Source organism: Onthophagus taurus, unplaced genomic scaffold, assembly GCF_036711975.1.
Source record: "Onthophagus taurus isolate NC unplaced genomic scaffold, IU_Otau_3.0 ScKx7SY_16, whole genome shotgun sequence".
Taxonomy (NCBI): domain Eukaryota; kingdom Metazoa; phylum Arthropoda; class Insecta; order Coleoptera; family Scarabaeidae; genus Onthophagus; species Onthophagus taurus.
The window spans coordinates 2,648,220-2,674,062 of NW_027248941.1; the positions used below are offsets into that span (position 1 = coordinate 2,648,220).

Genomic DNA, 25,843 nt, shown 5'->3' on the forward strand with positions numbered 1-25,843 from the left:
AAAATCATTTTCGTATTATTCATTCAAAATGCTTTAATTTGATGTGTTACTCGATTAAGTTATCTTAATTTTTTATAAAAATCCAAGATGGCGTCTACTTTGACATTTCATATATCACTTTGGGCAATTTTTAAGATAAACACGTCGTGTTTGGACTTAAATTAAAGCTCTATTTCTGTAGAATAGAAATATGCGAGTACAATCGGTGTTTTTTGTAATAATATGTCGCGTTTTTTAATAAAAATCGATTCTAGTTGTAAGAATTTTTAAATTTGTTTATCATTATCTTAATGTTCACTTAAAACCCTTTAATTTGATGTGTCACTCGATTATGTTATCTTAATTTTTTATAAAAATCCAAGATGGCGTCTACTTTGACATTTTATATACCATTTTGGGAAATTTTAAAGATAAATACGTCGTGTTTGGACTTAAATTAAACATCGTCCTCTTAAAAACATGAAAATACTCCAAATTTTTAATATTTTTTTCAATTATAAATGACATTTCTTAAAACTAATTAAATTAGGTTATGTTTTAATCATTTTTAAAATCATTTTCGTATTATTCATTCAAAATGCTTTAATTTGATGTGTTACTCGATTAAGTTATCTTAATTTTTTATAAAAATCCAAGATGGCGCCTACTTTGACATTTCATATATCACTTTGGGCAATTTTTAAGATAAACACGTCGTGTTTGGACTTAAATTAAAGCTCTATTTCTGTAGAATAGAAATATGCGAGTACAATCGGTGTTTTTTGTGATAATATGTCGCGTTTTTTAATAAAAATCGATTCTAGTTGTAAGAATTTTTAAATTTGTTTATCATTATCTTAATGTTCACTTAAAACCCTTTAATTTGATGTGTCACTCGATTATGTTATCTTAATTTTTTATAAAAATTCAAGATGGCGTCTACTTTGACATTTTATATACCATTTTGGGAAATTTTAAAGATAAATACGTCGTGTTTGGACTTAAATTAAACATCGTCCTCTTAAAAACATGATAATACTCCAAATTTTTAATATTCTTTTCAATTATAAATGACATTTCTTAAAAATAATTAAATTAGGTTATATTTTAATCATTTTTTAAAATCATTTTCGTGTTATTCATTCAAAATGCTTTAATTTGATGTGTTACTCGATTAAGTTATCTTAATTTTTTATAAAAATCCAAGATGGCGCCTACTTTGACATTTCATATATCACATTGGGCAATTTTTAAGATAAACACGTCGTGTTTGGACTTAAATTAAAGCTCTATTTCTGTAGAATAGAAATATGCGAGTACAATCGGTGTTTTTGTGATAATATGTCGCGTTTTTTAATAAAAATCGATTCTAGTTGTAAGAATTTTTAAATTTGTTTATCATTATCTTAATGTTCACTTAAAACCCTTTAATTTGATGTGTCACTCGATTATGTTATCTTAATTTTTTATAAAAACCCAAGATGGCGTCTACTTTGACATTTTATATACCATTTTGGGAAATTTTAAAGATAAATACGTCGTGTTTGGACTTAAATTAAACATCGTCCTCTTAAAAACATGATAATACTCCAAATTTTTAATATTCTTTTCAATTATAAATGACATTTCTTAAAAATAATTAAATTAGGTTATGTTTTAATCATTTTTTAAAATCATTTTCGTATTATTTATTCAAAATGCTTTAATTTGATGTGCCACTCGATTAAGTTATCTTAATTTTTTATAAAAATCCAAGATGGCGCCTACTTTGACAGCTTCATAAACAACTTTGGGAACTTTTAAGATAAATATGGCGTGTTTGGACTCAAATTAAAAGTCTTTATCTCTAGAATACAAAAATGCTAGTTTAAATTAATTTTTTTAAAATTATAGATGCAAAAATGTTTGTTTTTTCTTTTCCAAAATTAAAAAAGAGAGCCATCTATTATTTGAGATGTCAATTAGAAATGTGATGTTAATTGGGTTGCCTACCTTATTATTATTTTTCATTTATTTTTTTAATGTTTTTTTTTTTGAGGTTGAATAATTTTTTCTTTTCTTTCGACCCCTCCCAGTTGAACAAATAGCTGAAGGACTTTAGCGCCTAATAAATATTAAAGAGACGCCTCCCGAAGGAGAAAAACGGGAAGAAACCGGGATAAAAGTGGTCTCTCTCTTCAAAAGGAACCCTTTTAATATTTAAGAGACCGCTCTAAGAGGGAATTACAACGAAGAAAACTTTTTTTATCTCGATGTCCCTTTAAAAAAAATTTTTGCGGGACATTTTTTTAAAAAACCAATAAAATTGGAGGATGTCGAAGGGATATGTGTAGCAATATTGGCTGTTCTGGAACGAAAGTAACGAAACCGAGGGAGGCTTTTGAAATGCCACTCCACCCAGTCTCCTCCCTATAACCCAGGGAAACCTCCCTATTTCTATACTAACCGGGTGGAAGTTGCCGCTCTTTCGCCGTTTTCCTCTCGTTCCAACGCGATTCATATTCAACGAAACAAACCGCATACATGAAATTGCTTTACGGTCGGATGCTTAGACGATTTGTAACGAGACATTTTTATTCGATATTTTATATTTTGAATCACTTATTATCTTGCGCAATATCTAGGTATAATATATAACAAGGATTTTAGTTTGTGCTTAAACAAAGTAAACACAAACCTGGAATTAACTCGGATTTACCAAGTACACGTACGATATTAAAGCTTAAACTTGAGTAAATACGAATACGAGGCGGTGATGTTAATTCCGCGGACTTTATTATTAATGCCTAATCGATATCTCAAAGATATTTCCGGTTTAAAACTAAAATTTATGTGATGCTCGATCAATATTTTCCAATCTGCAATATATATCCCGGTTCCGGCTTAAAAACGGCCGAGGCATAAACCGTCACGTAAATCACACCTCAATTTGTCGAATAAGGAGAGGCGTTGCCATTTATCCTTAACGTCCGGAAACTCGAATTTCGGACGGTTTCCGGTCGTTCAAGCAAGATAAACGAGATCATCCAACTAGAACCGTTACAACATCCTTACTAAATTTTTTTAAATTCAAAGTCGCACAGAAAAATTTTCCTTTAAAAGAGAAAAATATAGAGGAGAGAACCTGCCACTTCCCGCTGTCCAATTTTAATACGAAAGACGTCGCCGAGATGGCGTCAATTCACAAAACGGGATTCGCGTGAAATTGGAACTGTCTTTGGAGTTGAAAAAGACTTTATTTTACATAATTTAACCGAAAACTTTATATATACAGGGTGATTCACATAAGAACCGACACAGAGCAGGGAAATGTAAAGGACAATAAATTAAGATAATTTACCTCTATACTAAGTTGTACACCTGAGGAGTTATAAACTTATAACTAAACCAAATCTGTTTATGAGTATTGTCCTTTTAGTTCATAATAAACAATTTATTTCAAATAAACTTTTCTCCAACACCTTTAATTTTTGAGTTATGATCTATTTTAATACCAAAAGTACTCAATTTTGACATTTTGGTGATTTTTTCTTTATCACTAGAAAATCATTATAACTAAACCAAATCTGTTTATGGATGATGTCTTTTTAGTTTATAATAAACAATTTATTTCAAAAAAACTTATCTCCATCACAATTAATTTTTGAGTAATGATCGATTTTGATAACAAAAGTACTCCATTTTGACATTATGGGGATTTTCTCTTTATCACTAAAAAATCATTACATCTAAACAAAATCTGTTTATCAACAATATCTTTTTAGTTCATAATAAACAATTTATTCCTAAAAAACTTTTCGTCATCACCTTTCATTTTTGAGTTATGATCGATTTTAACACCAAAAGTACTCAATTTTGACATTATGGGGATTTTTTCTTTATAACTAGAAAATCATTATAACTAAACCAAATCTGTTTATGGATGATGTCTTTTTAGTTTATAATAAACAATTTATTTCAAAAAAACTTATCTCCATCACAATTAATTTTTGAGTAATGATCGATTTTGATAACAAAAGTACTCAATTTTGACATTTTGGGGATTTTCTCTTTATCACTAAAAAATCATTACATCTAAACAAAATCTGTTTATCAACAATATCTTTTTAGTTCATAATAAACAATTTATTCCTAAAAAACTTTTCGTCATCATCTTTCATTTTTGAGTTATGATCGATTTTAACACCAAAAGTACTCAATTTTGACATTATGGGGATTTTCTCTTTATCACTAAAAAATCATTACATCTAAACAAAATCTGTTTATCAATAATATCTTTTTAGTTCATAATAAACAATTTATTCCTAAAAAACTTTTCGTCATCACCTTTCATTTTTGAGTTATGATCGATTTTAACACCAAAAGTACCCAATTTTGACATTTTGGTGATTTTTTTTTTATCACTAGAAAATCATTATAACTAAACCAAATCTGTTTATGGATGATGTCTTTTTAGTTTATACTAAACAATTTATTTCAAATAAACTAATCTCCATCACAATTAATTTTTGAGTAATGATCGATTTTGATAACAAAAGTACTCAATTTTGACATTATGGGGATTTTCTCTTTATCACTAAAAAATCATTACATCTAAACAAAATCTGTTTATCAATAATATCTTTTTAGTTCATAATAAACAATTTATTCCTAAAAAACTTTTCGTCATCACCTTTCATTTTTGAGTTATGATCGATTTTAACACCAAAAGTACCCAATTTTGACATTTTGGTGATTTTTTTTTTATCACTAGAAAATCATTATAACTAAACCAAATCTGTTTATGGATGATGTCTTTTTAGTTTATACTAAACAATTTATTTCAAATAAACTAATCTCCATCACAATTAATTTTTGAGTAATGATCGATTTTGATAACAAAAGTACTCAATTTTGACATTATGGGGATTTTCTCTTTATCACTAAAAAATCATTACATCTAAACAAAATCTGTTTATCAACAATATCTTTTTAGTTCATAATAAACAATTTATTCCTAAAAAACTTTTCGTCATCATCTTTCATTTTTGAGTTATGATCGATTTTAACACCAAAAGTACTCAATTTTGACATTATGGGGATTTTCTCTTTATCACTAAAAAATCATTACATCTAAACAAAATCTGTTTATCAATAATATCTTTTTAGTTCATAATAAACAATTTATTCCTAAAAAACTTTTCGTCATCACCTTTCATTTTTGAGTTATGATCGATTTTAACACCAAAAGTACCCAATTTTGACATTTTGGTGATTTTTTTTTTATCACTAGAAAATCATTATAACTAAACCAAATCTGTTTATGGATGATGTCTTTTTAGTTTATACTAAACAATTTATTTCAAATAAACTAATCTCCATCACAATTAATTTTTGAGTAATGATCGATTTTGATAACAAAAGTACTCAATTTTGACATTATGGGGATTTTCTCTTTATCACTAAAAAATCATTACATCTAAACAAAATCTGTTTATCAATAATATCTTTTTAGTTCATAATAAACAATTTATTCCTAAAAAACTTTTCGTCATCACCTTTCATTTTTGAGTTATGATCGATTTTAACACCAAAAGTACCCAATTTTGACATTTTGGTGATTTTTTTTTTATCACTAGAAAATCATTATAACTAAACCAAATCTGTTTATGGATGATGTCTTTTTAGTTTATACTAAACAATTTATTTCAAATAAACTAATCTCCATCACAATTAATTTTTGAGTAATGATCGATTTTGATAACAAAAGTACTCAATTTTGACATTATGGGGATTTTCTCTTTATCACTAAAAAATCATTACATCTAAACAAAATCTGTTTATCAATAATATATTTTTAGTTCATAATAAACAATTTATTCCTAAAAAACTTTTCGTCATCACCTTTCATTTTTGGGTTATGATCGATTTTAACACCAAAAGTACCCAATTTTGACATTTTGGTGATTTTAATCTTTATAACTAGAAAATCATTATAACTAAACCAAATCTGTTTATGGATGATGTCTTTTTAGTTTATAATAAACAATTTATTTCAAATAAACTTATCTCCATCACAATTAATTTTTGAGTAATGATCGATTTTGATAACAAAAGTACTCAATTTTGACATTATGGGGATTTTCTCTTTATCACTAAAAAATCATTACATCTAAACAAAATCTGTTTATCAATAATATCTTTTTAGTTCATAATAAACAATTTATTCCTAAAAAACTTTTCGTCATCACCTTTCATTTTTGAGTTATGATCGATTTTAACACCAAAAGTACCCAATTTTGACATTTTGGTGATTTTTTCTTTATCACTAGAAAATCATTATAACTAAACCAAATCTGTTTATGGATGATGTCTTTTTAGTGTATAATAAACAATTTATTTCAAATAAACTTATCTCCATCACAATTAATTTTTGAGTAATGATCGATTTTGATAATAAAAGTACTCAATTTTGACATTATGGGGATTTTCTCTTTATCACTAAAAAATCATTTCATCTAAACAAAATCTGTTTATCAATAATATCTTTTTAGTTCATAATAAACAATTTATTCCTAAAAAACTTTTCGTCATCACCTATCATTTTTGAGTTATGATCGATTTTAACACCAAAAGTACCCAATTTTGACATTTTGATGATTTTTTCTTTATCACTAGAAAATCATTATAACTAAACCAAATCTGTTTATGGATGATGTCTTTTTAGTTTATAATAAACAATTTATTTCAAATAAACTTATCTCCATCACAATTAATTTTTGAGTAATGATCGATTTTGATAACAAAAGTACTCAATTTTGACATTATGGGGATTTTCTCTTTATCACTAAAAAATCATTACATCTAAACAAAATCTGTTTATCAACAATATCTTTTTAGTTCATAATAAACAATTTATTCCTAAAAAACTGTTCGTCATCACCAGGGCACGGAACTTTTGTAACAAAACGATTTCCCCCCTCCACTCATACTCAGAGAAAATCTTAATTAAAAGAACACCATACTGTTCAGTGGGAAATTAAAATTTTAAGTTAGACAAAAATTGTTTCTGAAACAATTCTAAACAAACTTTGTCAACATTTTTTTTTGATTTAATCAATAATTAAGGAGATAACCTCAAAATAATAATTTTTCCATTTTTATACATAATTATACTTAGATGCTTAATTAATAGAGATGCAGAAAATTTTTATTAAGATAATTGATTCAAAATCGAAATTGAAACAAATTTTATTTAAAACATTTTTTGATAAAAACAATAATTATCGAGATAATTAATTTTGATACCATACTATTCAGAGGGAAATTAAAATTTCAAGTTAGCAAAAAATTGTATTAACAAACACTGTTCCTGAAGTGATTCTAAACAAATTTTGTTAACAACATTTTTTGATTAAATCAACAATAAGGATATAACCTCAAAAATATTCATTTTTGTAGCATACTATTCAGAGGGAAATTAAAATTTCAAGTTAGCAAAAAATTTTATTAACAAACACTGCTCCTGAAGTAATTCTAAACAAATATTGTTAACAAAATTTTTTGATTTAATTAGTAATTAAGGAGATAACCTCAAAATAATAATTTTTCCATTTTTATACATAATTATACTTAGATGCTTAATTAATAGAGATGTAAAATTTTTTTATTAAGATAATTGATTCTAAATCGAAATTGAAACAAATTTTATTTAAAACATTTTTTGATAAAAACAATAATTATCGAGATAATTAATTTTGATAGCATACTATTCAGAGGGAAATTAAAATTTCAAGTTAGCAAAAAATTTTATTAACAAACACTGTTCTTGAAGTAATTCTAAACGAATTTTGTTAACAACATTTTTTGATTAAATCAACAATAAGGATATAACCTCAAAAATATTCATTTTTGTAGCATACTATTCAGAGGGAAATTAAAATTTCAAGTTAGCAAAAAATTTTATTAACAAACACTGCTCCTGAAGTAATTCTAAACAAATATTGTTAACAAAATTTTTTGATTTAATTAGTAATTAAGGAGATAACCTCAAAATAATAATTTTTCCATTTTTATACGTAATTACACTTAGATGCTTAATTAATAGAGATGCAAAAAATTTTTATTAAGATAATTGATTCAAAATCGAAATTGAAACAAATTTTATTTAAAACATTTTTTGATAAAAACAATAAATATTGAGATAATTAATTTTGATACCATACTATTCAGAGGGAAATTAAAATTTCAAGTTAGCAAAAAATTTTATTAACAAACACTGTTCCTGAAGTGATTCTAAACAAATATTGTTAACAAAATTTTTTGATTTAATCAATAATTAAGAAGATAACCTCAAAATAATAATTTTTCCATTTTTATAAATAATTATACTTAGACGCTTAATTAATAGAGATGTAAAATTTTGTTATTAAGATAATTGATTCAAAATCGAAATTGAAACAAATTTTATTTAAAACATTTTTTGATAAAAACAATAAATATTGAGATAATTAATTTTGATAGCATACTATTCAGAGGGAAATTAAAATTTCTAGTTAGCAAAAAATTTTATTAACAAACACTGTTCCTGAAGTAATTCTAAACAAATATTGTTAATAAAAATTTTTGATTTGATCAATAATTAAGAACATAACCTCAAAAAAAAATTTATATATATATTTTTATATATTTTTTATTGAGAAAATCGTTTTAGAATATAATTTAGAACAACTTTTGTATGAAATTTTCTACTGAGAACGAGTGGAGGGGGAAAATCGTTTTGTTACAAAAGTTCCGTGCCCTAGTCATCACCTTTCATTTTTGAGTTATGATCGATTTTAAAACCAAAAGTGACATTTTGGGGATTTTCTCTTTATCACTAGAAAATTATTATGCCTAAACTAAATTTGTTTATGGATGATGTCTTTTTAGCTCATAATAAACAGTTTATTCCTCAAATTACGTACAATTTCACAGCCGACTACTGAATTTTCAATGATTTTAAGTAGCATTAACAAGATACGCGTCTTTATTTTTTTAATTTTTTTATGAAAACGACGTTCTTATGTGAATCACCCTGTATATCGCTGCCGAGGCAGTGGCTATATTATATTACAAAACAATAAGAAAACATTTCTTTTCAGCGTTAATAATTAATTCATCATATCCGAGGCAGTTGTTCAAGTAAACAGAGCATAAGCAAAGACTTTTTCCGTATTAATGTATTTTTAGAACCCGAGGCAGGGGCTCAAATGTTACAAAGGTATGAGAAAATGTATCTCTTCAGTGTTAATTTATCATCATTGCCGAGGCAGCGGTGCTACCGAGGCAGTGGCTCATGTAAACAAAGCATAAACAAAGGTTTTTCTTCGATATTAATATATGTTTAGAAGCCGAGGCAGTGGCTTAAATAAACAAAGCATCAGAAAAGATTCTTTTCGTATTAATACATTTTGAGAAACCGAGACAGTAATAAAAACGCACTACCTCGACAGCACAGCTGTCTCGGCTTCTAAAAATATATTACTGAGAAAGAGAATACCTCACTTCAACCACTACCTCGGCAGCGCAGTTGCCTCAGCCTGCAAGAATAAATTAATACTGAAGGGAAACCTTTTCCTATTACTTTGTAATAAAACAGCCACTGCCTCGGCAGCACCGCTGCCTCGGCTTGGAAACATATATTACTTCGAAAAAGAAACCGTCACGCATTATTTTGTAATACTTGAGCCACTGCCTCGGCAGCACAGCTGCCTCGGCTTCTATGAATATATTAATACGAAAGAGGATACTTCACGTAATGCTTTGGTTACGAGCTATTGCCTCGACAGCATAGCTGCCTCGGCTATGATGATATATTAACACTGAAAAGAAATGTTTTCCTATTACTTTGTAATAAAAAAGCCACTGCCTCGGCAGCACAGCTGCCTCGGCTACAATCAAATTAGACTTATGACGCGTACTGTATAAATGAATATTTGTTATAGATTGATATGTTGAGAATTGGGATGCTATTGAGTTGCATCTTTATGTCAAACACCGCATTAGATGAGCAAAAACAAATCCACCAAAACGAACTGATGACGGCGATCACTTCCGGTCAAGATTTGGATTTCGACAATTACGCGGTCACCTGCTACATTTGCGTTAACGTTTCCGACAATCTTATCTGCAATCAATACGCGATTGATAGACCTTGCAAACCAGGTAAGACATCTTTATTTAAAAAATTATGAAAAAAATTACTTTCAAATTAAAAAAGAATTTTTTTTCTCCGCGAGACAAGTTTTTAATCAGTTTCTCTCGCCAACGACGAAACGGGATTTCATCCACCCCTTAAAAGTACTAGTTGAAGGGATTTGAGGGTTTGAAAAGTTGGGGGGAAAATGAGGATGGAGTGGGAGGTGAAACGATGGCTAACTGCGTTCTTGATTGGATTGAAAACTTTAATCGAAGATGCTGCTTACCTAAGTTATAGTTTGGGGGGTGATTTAATTAGATCCTTTTCGTCGCGGAGGTAACACCACCTCGAATTATTCGAAGAATGTTAATTAAATGTTCCCCCCAAAAGAAATTTACGATTTTTTATTTAATTTTCAATTAAGATAAAAAACCCTTTGAAATGAGCCCAAACACGATAGGGTTATCTTCAAAAATTATTTTAATCAGAACCGGAAGTTAACCTAAGATTTAATTTTTACATTTTTTCTTAATCCTCACTTAAAATGCTTTAATTTGATACGTAACACGATTAGGTTATGTCAATTTTTATAAGAATTCAAGATGGCGCCTAAAAATGACATTTAAATTATTCGTTTTGGCAATTTTTAAAATAAATATGACGTGTTTGGACTTAAATTAAACGTCTTCTTCTTAATAGTATGAAAATACTCCAAATTTTTTATTATCTTTTTAATTGTCACTAACATTTTTGAAAAACAATTAAATTAGGTTATGTTTTAATCATTTTTTGGGATCATTTTAATTATTTTCGTATCATTTATTAAAAATGTTTTAATTTGATACGTAACACGATTAAAATATGTCAATTTTTATAAAAATTCAAGATGGCGCCTAAAAATGACATTTAAATTATTCGTTTTGACAATTTTTAAAATAAATATGACGTGTTTGGACTTAAATTAAATGTCTTCTTCTTAAAAGTATGAAAATACTCACCATTTTTTATTATCTTTTTAATTGTCACTGTCATTTTTAAAAAATAATTAAATTAGGTTATGTTTTAATCATTTTTTGGGATAATTTTAATTATTTTCGTATCATTTAATAAAAATGTTTTAATTTGATACGTAACACGATTAAATTATTTCAATTTTTATAAAAATTCAAGATGGCGCCTAAAAATGACATTTAAATTATTCGTTTTGACAATTTTTACAATAAATATGGCGTGTTTGGACTTAAATGAAACGTCTTCTTCTTAATAGTATGAAAATACTCCAAATTTTTTATTTTCTTTTTAATTGTCACTGACATTTCTTAAAAATAATTAAATTAGGTTATGTTTTAATCATTTTTTGGGATAATTTTAATTATTTTCGTATCATTTATTAAAAATGTTTTAATTTGATACGTAACACGATTAAAATATGTCAATTTTTATAAAAATTCAAGATGGCGCCTAAAAATGACATTTAAATTATTCGTTTTGGCAATTTTTAAAATAAATATGACGTGTTTGGACTTAAATGAAACGTCTTCTTCTTAAAAGTATGAAAATACTCACCATTTTTTATTATCTTTTTAATTGTCACTGTCATTTTTAAAAAATAATTAAATTAGGTTATGTTTTAATCATTTTTTGGGATAATTTTAATTATTTTCGTATCATTTAATAAAAATGTTTTAATTTGATACGTAACACGATTAAATTATTTCAATTTTTATAAAAATTCAAGATGGCGCCTAAAAATGACATTTAAATTATTCGTTTTGGCAATTTTTAAAATAAATATGATGTGTTTGGACTTAAATTAAACGTCTTCTTCTTAATAGTATGAAAATACTCAAAATTTTTTATTATCTTTTTAATTGTCACTAACATTTTTGAAAAACAATTAAATTAGGTTATGTTTTAACCATTTTTTGGGATCATTTTAATTATTTTCGTATCATTTAATAAAAATGCTTTAATTTGATACGTAACACGATTAAATTATGTCAATTTTTATAAAAATTCAAGATGGCGCCTAAAAATGACATTTAAATTATTCGTTTTGGCAATTTTTAAAATAAATATGACGTGTTTGGACTTAAATTAAACGTCTTCTTCTTAATAGTATGAAAATACTCCAAATTTTTTATTATCTTTTTAATTGTCACTAACTTTTTTTTTTAAATAATTAAATTAGGTTATGTTTTAATCATTTTTTGGGATAATTTTAATTATTTTCGTATCATTTATTAAAAATGTTTTAATTTGATACGTAACACGATTAAATTATGTCAATTTTTATAAAAATTCAAGATGGCGCCTAAAAATGACATTTAAATTAATCGTTTTGGCAATTTTTAAAATAAATATGACGTGTTTGGACTTAAATGAAACATCTTCTTCTTAAAAGTAGGAAAATACTCACAATTTTTTATTTTCTTTTTAATTGTCACTGACATTTCTTAAAAATAATTAAATTAGGTTATGTTTTAATCATTTTTTGGGATAATTGTAATTATTTTCGTATCATTTAATAAAAATGCTTTAATTTGATACGTAACACGATTAAATTACTTTAATTTTTATAAAAATTCAAGATGGCGCCTAAAAATGACATATAAATTAATGATTTTCGTCATTTTTAAGATATACATGTCGTGTTTGGACTTAAATTACAGCTCTTTATCTCTAGAATACCGAAATGCGAGTATAAATTAAATTTTTTTAAATTATAGGTGGCGCTTTTTATTAAAAATCGATTCTAATTATAAAAATTTTTATATTTTCTTTATCATTATCTTAATGCCTATTTGAAACCCTTTAATTTGATATATCACTCGAATAGTATATTTTAATTTTTATAAAAATCCAAGATGGCGTCTACTTTGATGTTTCATAAATTACTTTGGGCAATTTTTAAGATAAAGACGTCGTGTTTGGACTTAAATTAAAGCTATCAATCTCGCGATTAATAATATCCAAGAATAATTTTAAAAAAATTTAAATTATAGGTGGCGCTTTTTTATAAAATTAATTTTTTAATAATTTTTATGTATTTCCTATCAATTCATTTACATTTAATTCAAATATAATTAAAATTAAGAAATCAAGATGGCGCCTTAAACGTCAAAAATGACATTTCTTCGACAGTTTTGATTTTTTAAGATAAATCCGCCGTGTTTGGACTTAAATTAAAGCTCTCAATCTCGCGATTAATAATATTCAAGAATAATTAGATTTTTTTTTGATTATAGGTGGCTCTTATGTATAAAATTTAAAAAAATGTTATTTATTTTAAATTTAAAATGTAAATTGATGTAATGGAATTTGTTTAATGTTTTTTTTTGGGGTAAATATTGTTGTAAAGTGTTTTAACTGTTGATGGAAAGCACTAAAAAGTTGAAAGCGGTTAATAACCACAAAACCAATTGAATTCGTTTAATGTATCAATTAAGGTCTGGGGCGGAAGTGGGGAAATGAAAATTTATCGAAAATCGATAACCATTTTCCTCCTCCCTCTAGCTTCTCTATCGGCCTTTATGTTTAGTTGAACGATTGATGCTTTTCGGTTTTATCCTAAATCATATTGTCGCAATTACAATGTAATTTTTTTATTTAAACGGATACAATCGGGGGGGTTTGAAACAATTTCTTTTCGAACTCAAAAAACTTGGACATCTTCGGATTTCTTAACACCTTCACCTTTTTGATCACAACGTTTTTAATTTTTTGATTCCGTTTCTTGTTGCACTCCAACTCGATTTCTTGGGCGATCGCGCCGTTTTTAACATCGTCCAATATCGTTTTTAAGCAAGCGCGAAGTCCCCGATTTCGTAGCGTTTGCAAAATCGTTCTGCGGATTTGAACCCGAACCTTTTTCGAATCATCAATTTTTTTCATCTTCGCCTCAATTTCAAGCTGGATAACGAGACCTTCTTTCGTTATCACGTCGAAAGTACACTCAAAAGGGGTCGAATTTTTGTTTCCCATTTAACTTAAAATTTTTTGTGTCAAAGTGACAAAAAAAGGAATTAATGAATTTGTTTGGTTGTTTTTAGGCGAAAATTTTTGTCACACTCTTCATATAATGGATTCGAAAGGAACGAGCGTTTTGGTGAATAAAAGGTGCACCTCGGAGAAGGAATGCCAAAGAACGCAAGTGGGATGCGTCGAAATTGACACTCAAACGGTAGGGTTATTTAAAATGATTTGATGATTAACGTTTTTGTGGGATTTTAGATTTGCGTGTCTTGTTGCGACCACAATTACTGCAACAAATTGGTCCCGTACAACTCATCGACGGCGATATTCGACGACAAAATCACCAAAATGCGAATGTTGGCTAAAAACCTTTTCAAAGAGAAGGAGAAAGCCGAAACGATTTCGATTAAAGAGGCGACATCTTCAGGGCGAAACGTTTTTTCGCTTCTAATACTATTTCCGACCTTAATGATAATACTTCGACTGTTAGATAGGGGAATATTGTGATATTAATCGGGCTTAATTATTTTAATGTAAAAGAAATAAAATGATGTGTTTTTTTTTATTTTTTTAAGTTTCGGTGAAAATAAAAAAATCGTTTCGGTTTTTTTGTATACATTTTAAGATTTAAAAAAGATAATGATGGAATAAAGTTATCTTGCTTAGTTATTAACTTTTAATTAATTTTAATTTGATTTAAAATTGAGGGTAATTTTAATGTACCACCCAAATCAAATCAGTATTAAAATTGGAGGCCTTTCTTCAGTATTAATATATGTTTAGAAGCCGAGGCAGCTGTGCTGCCGAGGCAGTAGCTTCTTTACAACACAATAATAAGAAAAACCTTTCTTAAATATTAATATATTTTCGGAATCCGAGGCAGCTATGCTGCCGAGGCAGTAGCGTTTTTATACCAAAGTAAAAAGAAAAACCTTTTTTTAAATATAAATATATTTTCCGAATCCGAGGCAGCTATGCTGCCGAGGCAGTAGTTTTTTTATTACAAAGTAATAGGAAAACATTTCTTTTCAGTGTTAATATATCATCATAGCCGAGGCAGCTACGCTGACGAGGCAGTAGCTCGTAACCAAAGTATTACGTGAAGTATTCTCTTTCGTATTCATAAAAGCCGAGGCAGTGGCTCAAGTATTACAAAATAATGCGTGAAGGTTTCTTTTTCGAAGTAATATATGTTTCCAAGCCGAGGCAGCGGTGCTGCCGAGGCAGTGGCTGTTTTATTACAAAGTAATAGGAAAAGGTTTCCCTTCAGTATTAATTTATTCTTGCAGGCTGAGGCAACTGCGCTGCCGAGGTAGTGGTTGAAAAACCTTTTCCTATTACTTTGTAATAAAACAGCCACTGCCTCGGCAGCACCGCTGCCTCGGCTTGCGAACATACAGGGTGTCCCGTTAAGCGTAGGGAGCGGCTGAATCTCAATAACGGTAAGGACTAGAGGTTTGGGAAAAAAATCCTTATAAGCAAAGTGGGCAAGAGAAATAGCTGGAAATTATTTTGAAGTTCGTAATTCGACCGCTAGGGGGCGTAACTGCCATAGAGAAACATAAAATTCCCGCTATCTCAGAAAGTTAGACGATGAGCTATAACTTTGACAACATCATTTAGTAGCTTGGATAATACCGCATCGCTTTTGTTTTGCAATATTTTTCATATCTGTCATAATAAGGGAGGGGGAGGCCAATGCGTTTTCAAATGTTTACATTTTAATATCTCCTGGACCATTCAACCGATTTGAATATTTTTGGTCTTGTTTGAAAGAGCATTTCATGCTCTTTTAAAAGATATTTTCAGAAAGACCGCTTGGTTTAAAACAAATAAGCTAGAGGGCGTTATCTGCACCGGTTACATATTTTTATGATTTTTGGAAAAAAGTTAAATGGAACGGTATTATTTACTTCACAGACCATTAATCACCATAAAATTTGCTAAATACTAGTGAAAACCGCATCTCGATATCTCCATCCATTCTCGAATTATAAAAGAAAATGTTAAAAATTCGTATATCTTAATCGGATCAAGTTACCTTAGGAAACAAATAAGAGAGAACAATAATTTTATTATCTAGAAGCTTCTAGAACACTTTATCCAAGCTTAGAACTTTTTTATCCAAGAAGAAAAAAGCGCTGCTTAAGTCTCGGCCCTAGATACTTTTCTACTGGTATTTAGTGTTTTGTCATATTTTCCCTGGTTATTGGTTTTTCTTGAAAAGTCAGGTCGTTTAGTCTACCCAATAGATAAAGGAGTGAAAGCAATGTGGGTTTTGCTCGAACCAAGAATGCATATTATGCAAGTTTACATCAGCTTGTGGACAGATGCTTCATGCATCCATAGCATTTGTGATAAAAGGTTTGGATTTGCCCAAATCATATTTAAAAGTCAATGGTAATAGTTGAGTCTGTTATCATAATCGGTATCTGTTAAGGCCTGATGTAAAACAACCTGGTGGAGATATTATTCTCTTGAGAACTCTTGTGGACAATTGTTTTCGGAGTTCCCAGATTATGTGGGATCACATTGTGCACCAATATGATGTACGAATTCATAGAGATGTCTGAATGGGCTACACGTTGCCAGTTTTCCGTAATCGCTAAGTCAATCTTAAAAACACTTCTAGAGAAAAATGTCTTTCTTTGTCGTAATTGCATTGCACATTTTTTCCATGCAGTTGCATCGTATTCGAAACACTATCATACGTTTCTGCGTTAGTAAATGACATGTTTACAGTTACCATGGTAATGTGATTTGCTTTTCTCGATGAGGTAACTGAAACCGATTGATGGCACTCGAGTTTTTTACATTTTCTTCTATAACTCGAGAACGGGTGGCGATATCGAGATACGGTTTTCACTAAAATTTAGCAAATTTTAAGGTGACTAAGGGTCTGTGAAGTAAATAGTATCGTTCCATTTAACTTTTCTTCAAAAATCACAAAAATATGTAATTGCTGCAGATAACGTCTTCTAGCTCATTTGTTTTAAAGCAGACGGTCTTACTGAAAATATCTTTAAAAAGAGCATAAAATACTCTTTCAAACAACACCGAAATCATTCAAATCGGTTAAATGGTCTAGGAGATATTAAAATGTAAACATATGAAAACGCATTGGCCTCCCCCTCCCTTATTATGACAGATATGAGAAATATCGCAAAACAAAAGCGATGCGGTATTATCCAAGCTATTAAATGATGTTGTCAAAGTTATAGCTCATCGTCTAAGTTTCTGAGATAGCGGCAACTTTATGTTTCTCAGTGGCAGTTACGCCCCCTAGCGGTCGAATTACGAACTTCAAAATAATTTCCAGCTATTTCTCTTGGTCACTTTGCTTATAAGGATTTTTTTCCCAAACCTCTTGGCCTTACCGTTCTAGAGATATAGCCGCTCCGTACGCTTAACGGGACATCCTGTATGTTCGCAAGCCGAGGCAGTGGCTGTTTTATTACAAAGTAATAGGAAAAGGTTTTTCTCTTTAGTATTAATTTATTCTTACAGGCTGAGGCAGCTGCGCTGCAGAGGTAGTTCATGATGTGAGGTATTCTCTTTCTCATTAATATATCTTTAGAAGCCGATGTATTAACACTGAAGAGCTTTTTTTAAGTATCAATAGATTTTTAAAAGCCGAGGCAGCTATGCTGCTGAGGCAGTAGCGCTTTTATTACAAAGTAACAGAAAAAGGTTTTTTTTAGTAGTAATTTATTTTTATAGTCTGAGGCACCTGTGCTGTTGAGGCAGTAGCTTTTGTATTATAAAGTAATAAGAGAAAGCTTTGTTTAAATATTAATATACAGGGTGTTCCGGTGACTCGGGGCATAAAATTAACCTCATATAGTAGAGCAAAAATGATGACGATTCGTGAAAAAAAATTATTATAAAACTCTTCAAATGGCCAAGATATGGGCCATCAAAGTTCAGAAATTTTAACACATTTTTCTAAATATTTTCAATACCATTTATGGTAGAGCGTTGAAATTTGGTAGAGGGTAAACAAATATCAAGCAAAATCATTGAACCAATTTTGACTTTGATCGGGCGGCGGCAACCATGCTATACAGGCTGTCTCTAAAATATGTTTGCTCAGAACTTTTTTGTTCGCTCGTAACCCTACATTTATTTTTGTACTTTTTAATAGAAAATTTATTTTAGAAACTTTTATCACTCTTTGAAAATTTTGATAACATTGACTGTTTTCGAGTTATACGCGAAAATATTAAGCTTCGATTTCAATCGTTACAAACAAAAAAAGGAAACATATTCCGTAAGATCTGAGTTGGCGTTGACAATTGAAAAACGAACTGAGCTAATAACCATTATTTGCATAAATTTCTAAGTGCAGATTTAGTTAAATCCAGCGTTAATTTATTTTAGTTGAATAAAAGAATGTAATTTTCAAAACGATAAATTTAATTTTCACGGTAACAACAAACAAGAACATAACAAAAATTCTAACAAAAATATTAACCCTACATTTATTTTTGTACTTTTTAATAGAAAATTTATTTTAGAAACTTTTATCACTCTTTGAAAATTTTGATAACATTGACTGTTTTCGAGTTATACGCGAAAATATTAAGCTTCGATTTCAATGGTAACACTAAAAAAACGAAGTCTTCGAAAAAGTCAAGGTTGGCCATGGCAATTAAAAAAAACAACTTGCTGTCAACTTGCTTATGTCGTTTAAACACAAACGATAGTTCTGTTAGTTAGTTATTATTAATTTTAAGTGTTCAAAATGGAGAGTTACACATTTAGTGAACAAACTGACATTATTTTGACATTAAGGCAATGTAAATGCATATTGCAGTCGCAGTGGGCAATTGGCCAGTCTGCGCATTTGGCATATTGCCAAATAATGCAGCACAAAATCCAAATTGACGATCAGTTTTTAGAAAAAGTACTTTTTACAGATGAATCCACTTTTTCTAAAGATGGAATCATCACTTTGCGAAATTTACATAGTTGGGCAGACGAAAATCCAAGATTTAAGAAAACTTGGAAATCACAATGGAGATTTTCTCATAACGTTTGGGCTGGCATTGTGGGCGATGTAATTGTTGGACCCGTTTTCTTACCATCAAGGCTGGATGGACATAATACAGGCGACATTTAGAGAAATTAGATGATTTTTGAGATGATGTTCTTTTAAACACAAGGCAAGCAATGTGGTATATGCATGATGGTGCTCCTGCGCATAACACACAGGCTGTCCAAGAATTTCTGAGGGAACGTTTTCCGGGACGGTGGATTGAACGAGGAGTAGGTGTACCCACAAGTTGGCCCCCCGATCTCTGGATCTTACACCTGTAGATTTTTATTTATGGGAACGCGTTAAATCGCTAGTTTACTGCGTTGAAATAACTTCACTTGATCAACTGAGGTTGCGAATTGTTGATTCATTTGAACATTGTTATGTTCTTATTTGTTGTTACCGTGAAAATTAAATTTATCGTTTTGGAAATTACATTCTTTATTTCAACTAAAATAAATTAACGCTGGATTTAACTAAATCTGCACTTAGAAATTTATGCAAATAATGGTTATTAGCTCAGTTCGTTTTTCAATTGTCATCGCCAATTCAGATCTTACGGAATATGTTTCCTTTTTTTGTTTGTTACGATTGAAATCAAAGCTTAACATTTTTGCGTATAACTCGAAAACGGTCAATGTTATCAAAATTTTCAAAGAGTGATAAAAGTTTCTAAAATAAGTTTTCTATTAAAAAGTACAAAAATAAATGTAGGGTTACGAGCGAACAAAAAAGTTCTGAGCAAACAAATTTTAGGGACAGCCTGTATAGCATGGTTGTCGCCGCCCAATCAAAGTGAAAATTAGTTTAATGATTTTGCTTGATATTTGTTTACCCTGTACCAAATTTCAACGCTCCATCATAAATGGTATTGAAAATATTTAGAAAAATGTGTTAAAATATCTGAACTTTGATGGCCCATATCTTGGCCATTTGAAGACTTTTATAATAATTTTTTTTCACGAATCGTCATCATTTTTGCTCTACTATATGAGGTTAATTTTATGCCCCGAGTCACCGGAACACCCTGTATATGTTCGCTAGCCGAGGCAGCGGTGCTGCCGAGGCAGTGGCTGTTTTATTACAAAGTATGTATGTATGTAGTTTCATGTGAGGTTGGTTAAACCACAGGTAGTATAACCAAAGCACTTAGGCCCCAACGGTACCTTTGTACATCCTCACGGTTTTACTTCGGCCATGTGTAGATCTATTTGGAGGAGTGAAAGATGTTCGAAGATGGCATCCGATCAGGCTGATACCGCTTCTCGCCTCGCCTTCAGCCGGGCTGGTACTCCAACGCCCAGCAATTTGAAGACGACCCCCAAGCCGGGCTGGTACTCCAACGCCCAGAAACTTGGGTGCATGGCTGAGTACCGCTCAAAGAGCGCAGACGCGCTTTCAACCCGTTTTTACGTTCACAACCTCCAACTACACATGTATCTGACGACAACCAGAGATGTTAGACTGGTTGCCGGGACCGACGGCTTAACGTCCCCTCCGAAGGACGGGGAGGCGACTCGGCGTGTATTCACTGGGAATCGAATCCAGGACGCCGGCGTGGTAGCCTGAGAGCTTACCACGGGGCCATTCGCCCCCCTTATTAATTACAATTTATTACAAAGTAATAGGAAAAGGTTTTTCTCTTTAGTATTAATTTATTCTTACAGGCTGAGGCAGCTGCGCTGCAGAGGTAGTTCATGATGTGAGGTATTCTCTTTCTCATTAATATATCTTTAGAAGCCGAGACACCTGTGCTGTCGAGGTAGTGGGTTTTTATTAATGTCTCGACTTCTCAAAATGTATTAATACGAAAAAAATCTTTTCTTATGCTCTGTTTTGTTTACATGAGCCACTGCCTCGGTAGCACCGCTGCCTCGGCAATGATAATATATACTGAAGAGCTTTTTTTAAGTATCAATAGATTTTTAAAAGCCGAGGCAGCTATGCTGCTGAGGCAGTAGCGCTTTTATTACAAAGTAACAGAAAAAGGTTTCTTTTTAGTAGTAATTTATTTTTATAGTCTGAGGCACCTGTGCTGTTGAGGCAGTAGCTTTTGTATTATAAAGTAATAAGAGAAAGCTTTGTTTAAATGTTAATATATGTATAGTTTCAAAAGCCGAGGCAGTTGTTCAAATAAACAAAGTAATAGGAAAAGGTTCTCGACAGTATTAATATATTTTAAAAGCCGAGGCAGCTGTGCTGCCGAGGTAGTAGCTTTTTTTATCACAAAGTAGTACAAATAGCTTACTTTTTGACACTATTAATTTATTAGGATCCGAGGCAGCTGTGCTGCTGAGGCTGTAGAGAGTACATTATTGTTTTCTTAATACGAATGTGTCGCTTAGAGTACTACCATATAATCGTGGTAGTGACATGTGTAGAGTTGTCTCGGTTTTTGATAACATATCAGTATTAAAAAGTAACCTTTTATCATTACTTTGTAATAAAAAACCTGAGGCAATGGCATAACTTCTAAATATGTATTAATACAGAAAAATAACCTTTAGTTATTGCTCTGTAATACTTGTGCTACTTTCTCAACAGTACAACTGTCTTAGTTTCTAAGCATATTATACAGAGTGGTCCATTAGTAATGATACACAGATAGTGCACCAACGGCTTATTTTCGTTCTTCTTTAATAATTTCGCTTTTTCTTACATTTATAATGATATGGCGGTGTACAGGGTGTCCAAATTTCGATGGGTTTGCAGGATATCTCAGTTATTATGAAAGATAGAAAGTTGCGGCTTTCGCGAACCTGAGCTACTTCTTTGTGAAATTTACAATGGCGCAAATCAAATTTTCATAGTCCTCTTCGTTTTTGATATACAGGGAGTGTTTGAAATTTACCATTTTCAGGCACCTCCTGTATCTCGGCTATCCGGAAACTTAGTAAAAAAGTAAAAACGGGATCTAATAGATTTTTTCACGTGGAATCCAATGGTGCACGTAGAATTTTTCTAGTCATCACGGTTTTTGAGTTATAAACACAACTCAAATACTGAATACTCAACTTCTAAAATACTTAACTCTTTATAACTCAAAAACCGTGATGACTAGAAAAATTCTACGTGCACCATTGGATTCTACGTGAAAAAATCTATTAGAACCCATTTTTACGTTTCCGGATAGCCGACATACAGGGGTGTCTGAAAATCGTAAATTTTGAAACACTCCCTGTATATCAAAAACGAAAAGGGCTATGAAAATTTGGTTTGCGCCATTGTAAGTTTCACAAAAAAGTAGCTCAGGTTTGCGAAAGCCGCAACTTTCTATCTTTCATAATAACTGAGATACCCTGCAAACCCATCGAAATTTGGACACCCTGTACTTATTATTATTTATGTTTTTGTATTAATTTATTTTATATTTTTTATAAATTTTTAATATTTTTAACCAATTTTTATATCAAGAAAAAGCGAAATTATTAAAGAAAAACGAAAATAAAGTGTTGGACAATTGGACTAAGATAAATTGGATTAAATCATAATAATTTAACTTAAGGAATTCATTGTTGCTCTGTGTCCCATTACTAACGAACCACTCTGTATTAATACAAGGAGAATACTTCATTAAATGCTTTGGTTATTTGAGCTACTGCGTCGATAGCACAGTTTTTCTTGTTACTTTGTAATAAAAAAGTCATTGGTTTCTTTTTGGTCTACTTTGTTATTAAAACTTGAGGCAGCGATGTACAGGGTGGTTCAAATTCGATGTCCGAATAGGCTAACTCGGAAACTATAAGAGTTAGACAAAAAATAGTTTACATGTCATGATCTCGTTTTTCGAAAAACTGCTAATTCCGAAAACCGCAAAGCGCTATCGTCTTTTGTTTTTCCCCTAGAGACTAAAATTGAAAATATCGTAAAACCAACAAGTGCAATTATCTTGGTTATTATTATAGGTGGAGTATTATAACTAAGACATTATATGGACACTTTTTTACAGAGAATTTCATGGCGTAATCAACAAAAATTTTTCGGTTTTAGATTTTGAGATATCATGACAATTTTCGTTTTTTTAAATGGAAACAACCGCTGATTATTCGCTTATTAAATTCGTTATTTTTTTCTGATTACAAAAATATAAGGTTTGACAGGTCTATTTCTTATTGTTTTGGAATAAAGCTAAAAATAAACTTTTTTTTAGTATCGTCAAAGAAATTAAATTTACAGTTTCCTGTAAATTATAACTAAAAATTAAGAAAACATATTTCAAACAAATACATTTGTTGAACTATTTAATTTATATGTTTATTTATATTTAATTATTTCACATTTTTTATTAATATTTAATATTAGTTTTAAATGACTTAATAAATTATTGATAGATGGCGCTCATATATATATTTTTTATTTATATTTATTTAATTCAAATAAACATAGCAACATTTGTTTGTATTCAAAAATTTTCTGAAGTGTCAAATTAAACATCCTCTTTTTTAAGATGTATTACGAAAAGTTTAACATGTTAGAATGATATTAGAAAATAAAGTTATAAAATTTTAGTTATAGTACAGGAAACTGTAAATTTAATTCCTTTGACGACACTAAAAAAGTTTTTTTCTAGCCTATTCGGACGTCGAATTTGAACCACCTGTACATTCCATTTTCTCGGATATATGGCAGCCTCTGTTTAAATAGCATATTAACATTAAGAAAAATTCTGATGTCTCTTTACATAATTATTGAAATTTTTGTAATAATGAAGAGAAATCTTAATAACTCGTTCATGTGTTCCTTTATTCAATAAAGAACCATTCACTGCCTCAGTATCATTAATAACATATTAATACTGAAAAGTTATCTTGCTTAATTATTTTAAATTTGGTCAAAAATGGAGGGAAATTCAAAGGTACCACCCAAGTCAAATCAGCATCACCGAATCAAAATTTTTTACCATTAAATCAAAAATAGATCAGATCCAACAAAAAAAAATGTAACCTACTTAATTAATTAATCAAATTTACTTTAAATGATTAAATTTAAATTGGATTAATTAATTATTATTAATAATAATTTAAAAATTTTAACCTAATTTGACACTTTCGGTAGAAAATAAACAACACCGCCGCCATATTGGCATTTTTTCTTTCAATACAAACATTGCGATTAATTTTCTTCAGGATCCGAAGCGAAACTCACAAAAAAGCCCTTTATTTAACGAAAAACCAGCATGAATGAGAATGAATTCGTCGTAACAGACATCGATTTTGAAAATTTGGCCGAAATGTCGACCCCGACCGTTGAAAAAATGTAAGTCATTGACAATTTATTTAAAAATAATCGAACTTCGAAAACAAAAATTAAAATGATACTCGATTTTTCATTAATTATGCCGATTCTCGATCATTTTTTAGCAACATCCCGTTCGAGGATCAAATTATCAAAGAAGAAATCGTTAAAGAGGACGATATCTTGTTGTTCACCCAAGCCGAAGTCGAGGAGGAGCTGAGTGGGAACGACCGAGGGGTGGTATCGAACACCTCGTCGTTTGAAATCGTCGATAACATCGCAAACACGGTGCAAATACCCGAAAACGCCTCGTTTAATTACCCGTTTAGCGAGGAGCAATTGAACCAGTTAAATCAGCTTTTAAACGGAACGAATTTTATCTCGAAAAATAATCCCGGCGATGGATACGAAAACTTTTTTACTCCAAAAATCGGTGGGATTAAAATGGAAGGGAATTATTCGCATTTTATTAAGTATAAAGTCCAAGAGGGGAAGCACACGAAAGTTTGGCAATGCGGAATATGTAAATAAATCGATTAAAAAGTTAATTTTTTATGAAAATTTTTTTGTTTTAGGCTCAAAAGAATTCGGACATCAATACATTTTAATGCGCCACCTCCCCACTCACACCGACGAACGCAAATTTCAATGTAACACTTGCGGAAAAGGTGACATAACCTAAAAACCTAATCTGTCATAACCTAAAATCATTTTTTTAACCTAAAAAAAAAAATTTCTTTCATAGCATTCCGTCAAATGTCGACCTTATCCCAACACCGAGCCATCCATTCCGCCGAACGTCCTTACATTTGCGAAATCTGTCAGAAAACCTTTAACCGCGTCTCGACTTTAATTTCCCACCGGAAAACCCACACCGGACACAAACCGCACCGTTGTCACCTTTGCAACAAAGCGTTCCATCAAAAAGGAAATTTAAGGAATCACATTTTTACGCACACGAACGAACGGCCGTACAAATGCGACGTTTGCTCGAAGGGGTTTAATCAAATGTCGAATTTAATGTGTCACAAATTGAAGGCTCATCAACGGGCTGATAAGCCGCGGTATACTTGTCAAACTTGCGGGAAAGATTTTCAGAAACGGATGGGGTTGAGGAATCACGAACAATACGAACACGGAGATGGTGCTGTTGCGAATCCCGCTCCGGGGCAAAATGGTGGCGGTGGAACTAATAGTACTTCGAAATTGAAGTAGGGATTGATTGGGTTTATTTAATTGAGTTGTTTTGACACGTTAAACGATATTATTGAGGTTGCATGACATTTTTTAAATTATTATTAACACTTTCTCAATGTTAAGCATTGCTGAAGTCGTTACAATCTTGTTCTTAGAGCAGAAAATCTCATCTTCGCAATTTTAGAGTTTCTAGCTATTTAGATTGAGCTAAAGCAATTTCTTTTAATTTTGAGTTGGGTTGGAGTGAGATTAAATTCGTT

At 30.3% G+C, this 25,843-nt stretch overlaps 2 protein-coding genes across 4 annotated transcripts in view; both read left to right on the top strand.

The window, feature by feature from the left end:
• LOC111418054 (uncharacterized) overlaps window positions 1–14,778 on the top strand; it is a 31,067-nt gene extending 16,289 nt beyond the window's left edge. Inside the window, exons 2-4 of the mRNA XM_023050488.2 lie at window positions 9,945–10,164; window positions 14,191–14,321; window positions 14,372–14,778. Of these exons, the coding sequence (XP_022906256.2) occupies window positions 9,951–10,164; window positions 14,191–14,321; window positions 14,372–14,620 (594 nt within the window). The 5' untranslated portion in view covers window positions 9,945–9,950 and the 3' untranslated portion in view covers window positions 14,621–14,778. The remainder of the gene's footprint in view (window positions 1–9,944; window positions 10,165–14,190; window positions 14,322–14,371) is intronic.
• LOC111417674 (uncharacterized) overlaps window positions 1–25,843 on the top strand; it is a 53,670-nt gene that overhangs the window by 17,203 nt on the left and 10,624 nt on the right. For all 3 annotated transcript variants that reach the window (XM_071201066.1, XM_023050027.2, XM_023050034.2), the window contains exons 4-7: window positions 24,278–24,407; window positions 24,512–24,909; window positions 24,962–25,054; window positions 25,132–25,597. In XM_071201066.1, coding sequence (XP_071057167.1) covers window positions 24,328–24,407; window positions 24,512–24,909; window positions 24,962–25,054; window positions 25,132–25,597 — 1,037 coding nt within the window. In that variant the 5' untranslated portion in view covers window positions 24,278–24,327. The remainder of the gene's footprint in view (window positions 1–24,277; window positions 24,408–24,511; window positions 24,910–24,961; window positions 25,055–25,131; window positions 25,598–25,843) is intronic.